General features: G+C 41.1%; 1 protein-coding gene across 1 annotated transcript in view; it reads right to left on the bottom strand.

Annotated features, from left to right (window-relative positions):
- Positions 1–8,201, bottom strand: part of LOC107292515 — a 219,424-nt gene that overhangs the window by 167,959 nt on the left and 43,264 nt on the right. Inside the window, exon 6 of the mRNA XM_029285170.1 lies at positions 2,450–2,577. Coding sequence (XP_029141003.1) covers positions 2,450–2,577 — 128 coding nt within the window. The remainder of the gene's footprint in view (positions 1–2,449; positions 2,578–8,201) is intronic.

Consider the following 8,201-nt stretch of genomic DNA (forward strand, 5'->3'; position numbering starts at 1 on the left):
CAATATTAAATAGTATATTCTGGAAAAATTGCAGAGATACAGGAGTTCAGATTTTGAAGTCATAATGGCTAAGCAAGAATAATTATACCTTAAAGCAGAGCTTTTCAACCTTTTCACCCATTGTACCACTTTTAGGATATAGCAACATCCGAGTACCACCAGTCGCCTAGCAAGGTGTCAAAAACTTGATGACCCCCCCAAAAAGAGGAAAAAGTGATAAAGTACAGATAGTCCTCGACTTACAACAGTTCGCTTACTGACTGTTCGAAGTTACAATGGCACTGGAAAAAGTGCCCCCCAAGCCACAGCCAAGCAAGACACCTGCCTGCCCACCTGGTGGCGCTCTTCCTCCTGTCCGAGGTTTTCATTGTTGTGAGCATTTCTGTTGAGGATTGGCAGCGGGGTGAGGGGGGCTTTGGTTTTTATTCCCCCCGTCTGCTGGGTGGTTGCAGCAGGTTTTGGTCACTTCACATGACCCTGGGACACTGTGACCATCATAAATATGAATCAGTTGCCAAGCATCTGAATATAAATCACAAGACCCTGGAGATGCTGCAACATTCCAGCTGATCGGCGCTTCTTCTGGGCTCAGCAGAAGCGCCAGGATCAGTGCTGCTTTCCAGCTGATTGGTGCTTCTTCGGGGCTCAGCAGAAGCGCCAGGATCAGCACCGAACTCCAGCTCCATCCATCTCTCGCTCAGGCCTGTGCGGTGTTGCTCATTCCCCTCCCCCGCTACTTTTCTAGGATGGTCATGTACCACCTGCCAGGTGCCAATGTACCACAGGTGGTACCCGTACCACTGGTTGAAAAGCCCTGCCTTAAAGAGTAGGCAGAATGTAGTAGAAAAAACTTATTATATCAATAAGTACGACAAGTTAAAAAAATACTGGATCTGACTGGACATATTAATAGCATATTTTGGGATTAAAAAAGCAGTAATTAAAAAAGCCTTCATTTATCAAAAGTCAAACAATTATTATAGAAGCTGCTTCTGTATTTAAGGGAGGCTAAAACAGATGAAGAACGGTTGCAGGAATTGGGTATGTCTAGTCTAGTGAAAAAATGATTAGGGGTGACATGATAACAGTGTTCTAATATTTGAGGGACTCCTACAAAGACAAGGGGGTCAAACTATTTTCCAAGGGACCAAAAAGCAAGACAAGAAACAATGGATGGAAACTAATCAAGGAGAGAAGCAGCCTAGAACTAAGGAGAAATTTTCTAATGGTGAGAACAATCTAGTGGAATGGCTTGCCTTCAGAAATTGTGGTTGCCTCCTCACTGGAGACTTCCAAGAAGAGCCAGGACAGTCATTTGTCTGAAATGGTATAGGGCAGTGGTGGCGAACCTATGGCACGTGTGCCAGAGGCGGCACTCAGAGCCCTCTCTGTGGGCACGTGCGCCATTGCCCCAGTCCTAGGCCTTCAGCTGGGTTTTATAAAACCTTTTTGCTTTAGGCTGCCACCGTCGTGTGCAAAAGAAAAAAAAAGGTTCAATCAGTCAATTTTAACTTCTTGCGGGAAAAAAAAGATCTTGCAAAGTTGGAATTGATGGATTGAACTTTTTAGTCCCACCCAGTCTGCCGTTACCACCGCAGCCACGCCCACCCAATGGGCCACACCACCCAATTGGCCACACCCACCCGGCAACCGACGATGCATAAGTGGGTTTGGGGTTGCAGTTTGGGCACTTGGTCTCTAAAAGGTTCGCCATCACTGGTATAGGGTCTCCTGCTTGTGCAGGGGGTTGGACTAGAAGACCTCCCAGGTCCCTTCCAACTCTGTTATTCTATGAATAATTATACCAAAGAGTGGGCAACTTGTATAGAAATAACCAGTGCTTTTTTTGNCCGACGATGCATAAGTGGGTTTGGGGTTGCAGTTTGGGCACTTGGTCTCTAAAAGGTTCGCCATCACTGGTATAGGGTCTCCTGCTTGTGCAGGGGGTTGGACTAGAAGACCTCCCAGGTCCCTTCCAACTCTGTTATTCTATGAATAATTATACCAAAGAGTGGGCAACTTGTATAGAAATAACCAGTGCTTTTTTTGTAAAAAAAAAAAAAAAAAAAAAAAGGTGCTGGAACTCACACTCGTCATACAACCCGCCTTTCCTATCCTACAAGGTTCCATCCAAAAAAGGTGTCAGAACTCCGTTCTGGGTGTTCTATGACAAAAAAAAGCCCTGGAAACAACTTATATCAATAAGTATAACAAGTTAAAAATATTGGATCTGACTGGAAGTATTAATGGCATGGAAAATTCTGTTAAATAGTTTTCAATAAGCAAATCTTCCACTCTCAGACAGCTGAAAATCTGTATGCATACCAAGTGGTCTTTCTGCATGCAGATAAAACTCTAGGGTACGTGTTTGAATGGATGGTAGGTTGCTTTATAAGTGTACCTTTTAAAAATATTGAAAGCAAAACGGGTTGTTCAGCATAATTCCTACCTTTACTTTGATCACAGAAGAAAACATTCTAGCGTCTTCAGAGACACCTCCTATATAAATCTTTTTTGTGAAGATAGGAGCATGATCGTTTTCATCCTGAATCTCAATGAATATCTTTGCAGTATTGCCTAAAAGTAAAAACAAGGGGTTAGCAAAATTAAAATACACTGAATGCCTTAAATCATAAGCCTGTCCCTTCTAGATTCTGTTACAAAAGCTGTAAATAAAATTGCTGCATATTTACATTTTTTAGGAACCATAAATAACTAGTTCATGTTTTTGTTCTAAAGTTGCTGAAGAAACTAAGTTTATATTTTGCTGCCTCCATGGCACTTAAACAAAACTGCTTTCTCCCCCCCCCAAAAAATCAATACAAGAATTTGAAAACTCTACAATGAAAGTCAAACTCGACTGTCCTGCCTAGCATAGAAATATTGAGTATGGGTATGTCAAGAGTTTTGTTTTTCCTTAAGGGCTGCTAATAATTTTTAAAATTTTAATCTTTGTTTTCAATTATTCTTCTTTTCCATTCTTCAGGTAATTCCAAATACAGGTCCCAGCAATTAATTAATAGCATTAAATTCTTGGTCCTAAAGGCTGAAAGAGATGCTTTTTAAAAAAGATTGCTTGTCACCATTATTAATAAATGATATTCTGTGCAAGATTTGTCATCAATTTTGCTTGTTACTTCCAATTCTATTCTATTATCCCTGGGATATTGGTTATATAGGTTTTGAATGGCATACTACTACTACTACTACTACTACTACTACTACTACTACTACTACTAATAATAATAATAATAATAATAATAATAATAATAATAATAGTAATAAAGTGGAAGGAACCTTGGAGGTCATATAGTCCAACCCCCTGCTCAGGCAGGAAACCCTATACCATTTCAGACAAATGGCTGTCCAGTTTCTTCTTAAAAACTTCCAGTGATGGAGCATTCATAACTTCTGCAGGCAGGTTGTTCCACTGATTAATTGTTCTAATTGTCAGAAAATTTCTCCTTAGTTCTAGGTTGCTTCTCTCTTTGGTCAGTTTCCATCCATTGCTTCTTGTCCTGCCCTCAGGCGCTTTAGAAAATAGCTTGACTCCCTCTTCTTTGTGGCAGCCCCTGAGATATTGGAACACTGCTCTCATGTCACCCCTCGTCCTTCTCTTCATTAAACTAGACATACACAATTCCAGCAACCATTCCTTATATGTTTTAGCCTCCAGTCCCCATCAGTTCAGCAACATTTGAAGACATTGTCTTCTTTCCTACATAGATGCTTCATTTTCTCTCTATCCAGCCTTTGACCAGATCCAACCTATTTCCAAACCAGTCATCTGTTGATGGCTTCTCCACACTAAATCTCCTCCCATTCCCAAGGTATTGTGCTGATGACTGGTGAGAGCAACAGACAGAATCCTGAGCCTCATTACACAATTTCCTTCCAATCTGTTGGTTTGGAAAGAGTACCAAATATAAATATTAGAAATAAAAAACCAAGCACAACCAAGCAAAAAATCAAAAGCACTCATATCTCTTTTCAGACTTTCTAATAAAACAAATTGGCACATTCTGGAAAACAGTGCAAAGTCAGTTTGCTGGAGGAAATCTCATTTGGAAGCAAGAAATTATATCTTTGCACAATTGATTCTTTTCCATGACACCTAGTTATGGCTATTTCAAAGAGCCATATGTGGGATAGGTTTATACATAATTGCCACTCTTATTATGTTGGATTATTTGTTTTTTTAGCACTGTGCTGAAAAAAGAGTTCTAAAGCTATAACTAGAATTGAAGCATGCCACTTTTAATATTGGCACTGAAATCAACAATATGTTTTCAAAATATATTGATAAAGTATAGGTTTACTGCTGAAATATGACATCAAAACATTATATGTTTTGGAGAAAGTCCACATACTGCTGAAAGAGTGCATTATATTATTATATTACATTACATTACATTACATTACATTACATTACATTACATTACAATACTATACTATACTATACTATACTATACTATACTGTACTGTACTATACTATACTATACTATACTATACTATACTATTATATTATATTATATTATATTATATTATATTATTATATTATATTATATTATATTATATTATATTATATTATATTATATTATATTATATTATATTATATTATATTATATTATATTATATTATATTATATTAATTATTATATTATATTATATTATATTATTATATTATATATTATTTTTATTTTTATTTTTATTTTTATTATATTATTTTTATTTTAAACATAATCCTGTATTTTTTAATTTTTACAAGGCCCACTATTTGGCTTCATAGCCTCTTCTCAATGCAACTTTTGATTGTTTTAAAAAAAATACAAAATGCAACTCTTGGCCACCCAAAGGTTTCAACAAACAGTTGAAAACAAAGAGAGAAAGAAGAATATGGACCAATATTTTTGCAACTATTAAGACAATAAAAAAATTGGATATGGAAGACTTTATAGAAATTACTGCCGCCTATGCTGCAGAAACAAACAAACAAAAAAAAGTATTGCTTGGATTTGACAAAGATTGTTTTACAAGCTGCACTGCATTTTCATGATGTGGTAACCAAGAACTGGTAGTTTACAGCAACACTGAAAATAGCAATGCCTGGATTTTATGCGGGTTTTTGCATTGCAGTTTATATATGTCATTCATCACCTCATTAATTAAAAGATTCAATCCACAATTATGGGTGGATGGGTGGGTGGCATATGATAGCACATCTGTAATGCTAGACATTATTTTGCAAGTATACAATTGCAGAATTTGAAATAAGACCTTATTGTACAATTAAATCAATTGGAGAATAAAGAGCAGCTTTAGGGAAAGGCTGGTGCAATCCCACTTTACCATACAGAAATGCCTATTCTGAAGGGACACTATAAAGAAAATATTTAAAAATAGAAATTTAGACCAGCTACTTTTAAACTTAATAAATCTATATAAGATGTAGGTTTTTAGTTCTAGTTTCAACATTTTAGCTAGAAATTACTGCATGCCTGTAGCTTAGTTCTGAAATGACAGCACTCATAAAATGTTAGCAGTGACAGACTAATAGAAGCAGAAAGGTTAAGTTAAATGTTTTCTGGAAAATATAAATTTTCACAAGCTATATGTACTGTGAATTAAGATTTCTTTAATATTTCAATAATACTTCAAGCTCAGAGAATTTTTCAGGGAATGGAATGCATTCCTAAGCATGTTTCCAAAATAACCACTGTGTGTACCAACATTGTTTGACTAAGCTATTGAAAGAAAGTTGACAGAATAGTTTTATTGATATTTCTGAAGACATGTATTATATCCCACTTCATAGGCAGGATCCCCCAAAATACCAAGTGGAAATGTCTATGGAGATTCTCAATCATCCAGGTCATGGTTGTCCCAAAGGTGCTTTTTCAAAAGGCAACTGGACTTTGTTCTTCCTTAAAGATGTTTTACTTCTTATCCAAGAATCTCCTTCAGTTGTGACTAAAGTTCTGACTCAGAACTGGAAAAGCTTCTTGGATGAGAAGCGAATTGTCTTCAAGAAAAAACAAAGTCCAGTTGCTTTTTGAAAAAGCACCTTTGGGACTACCAAGTGGAGATTAGTACTATGTTTTCCCGAAAATAAGACCTGGTCTTATATTTTTTTGCCTCCAAAAGAGGCACTAGGTCTTATTTTCGGGGGATGTCTTATTTCCCCCAACACCTGTCTCACCACTTGTTCTGCGGCTGCTTTTGGCTGCTCGCAGCAGGACATCACATGGTGCATTGCATCGGGGCTGCTGCCACGAGGTGAGGCAGGGAGGAGGGGGATCTGCCCCATGCCCCACGCACCCACTTACCATGCTGCAGATCTCCTGTAGCCATACCTCCCATGCCCCGACACATGTCACACCTCGCCATGGTGCCACCAACAGTCCTGTTAAGAAGCCTGGCTGCTGCCCTTTTTCTGCAGCCACTTTTGGCTTCTTACGGCAGCACAGTGCCACTGCCATGAGGCTTGATGGGGAGGGGATCTGCTGCATGTGTCCTGCTTACCATGCTGCAGGTGTCCTGTAGCCAGGCCTCCCATGCCCCAACACATGTCATGGCGGTGGCAACAGCCCCATCAAGGAGCCTGGCCGCTGCCCCACTTCTTCTGTGGCTGCTTTCGGCCACTCATGGCAGGACGGTGCTGCTGCGATGAGGCTTGGCAGGTGTGGGGGAATGAAGCAATTCACTCAGTTCCCAAGTGCCCCAACACTTTTCCCATGAACAGAGATCTGGTGGAGACTGGAAGCTCCGTCTGCTTGCGAATGGGGTGTCCATCATTGGAGGAAATGTGTCTGGGCACCTGTGGGGTGCTTGGGAACGAAGTGATCTGCTCAATTTCCAAGTGCCCCATAGGCACCCAAACACTTCCCCCTGCATCTGCCTCCGAGCTTAGACTTAGACTTAGACTTAGACTTACTGCTCTGTGCCAAGGGGCCAGCTTGTGCTGTCCACACTTACCCCCGGGCTTATTTTTGGGGTAGGCCCATCCCCCCCAAAATTAGGCTAGGACTAATTTTCAGAGTGGGTCTTTGTTGTGTCCTGAGCCTGCAAAAGCAGGCTCGGGACGTTGCAAGAGTCCCGGGCATTTGCAAAAGCTGCCTGGGACCAGACTGAGTGGCGCCGGCCTTGCGCGCATGCGCAAGATGGGAAAAGACCGCCTTGTGATTGGTTGGAAATGCCCGGGAATCAGAAGGTATAAATAGAGGCCTGCGTGCCTCTGCTCGGGTTGTTCGTAGTTTGGAAGCAGAGAATAAAGACTTGTTAGAAATGCTTCGTCTCAAGCGCCATTATTCTCCGGACTTAACACTGGCGACGAGGGTGGGATTCAGTCTATACAGCTAGGGAAGCTTGAAGACTCACCCAAAAGAAGTCCGGAAGAGGAAAACGGCGTGGAAGTCAGCGTTTATCCTGCCAGTACGAAATCGCTGGAGGGTGCGTGCGGCTGAAGAAGACTCTGATCCTCGATCATGGCGAAAGTTGGGCGTTTAGCGGAATTTGATGTCTCTCACCCCGAGAGGTGGGAATCATACGTTGCAAGAATCGAGACTTACTTCTGCGTAAACCAGATAAGGGAAGAAGGCTTAAAGGCTGCCACAATGTTGTGCGTTTGTGGGCTAGACGCCTTTGAGATCACCGAGAACCTAATCGCCCCGGCCTCGCAGGAAACGGTGTCATACTCCGATCTGAAGAAAGTTTTAAAGGAACACTTCCAGCCCAAGCAATCTGTCATGGCGTGGAGGCACACATTTCAACAGAGGGATCAGCGAGCTGGGGAATCAGCAAAAGAATACGTTGCAGCTTTGAGAAGAGCAGCTAAACCGTGTGATTTCAAGGACTTAGAGGAAAGACTGCGTGATCGTTTTGTGTGCGGACTGAGGAACAGAGACTTACAGCAGAAACTGTTCGCCAAGGAAGATGTCTCTTTCCAAGATGCTCTGCGAGAGGTTTCAGCAGAAGAAGCTGCAGGTGGGGTGGTCAAGAACATGCGGCCTAATCGAAGCGCTCCAGAGACCACCACCATCCACAAGGAAGACGTGCGAGAGGATTCGGAAGAAGATCCTGAAGAAGAGGTGGACAAGCTTTACCAAGCAGCTGGGAGGAGGTCCAAAGATCGTCAGGACAAGGGCCCAGCTGAGCTTCGTTGCCTCGGATGCGGTGGACGCCACAAGCGAGCGGAATGTCGGT

The sequence above is a fragment of the Protobothrops mucrosquamatus genome, unplaced genomic scaffold (genome assembly GCF_001527695.2).
Source record: "Protobothrops mucrosquamatus isolate PMUCROS unplaced genomic scaffold, P.Mucros_1.0 scaffold1363, whole genome shotgun sequence".
Classification (NCBI taxonomy): Eukaryota; Metazoa; Chordata; class Lepidosauria; order Squamata; family Viperidae; genus Protobothrops; species Protobothrops mucrosquamatus.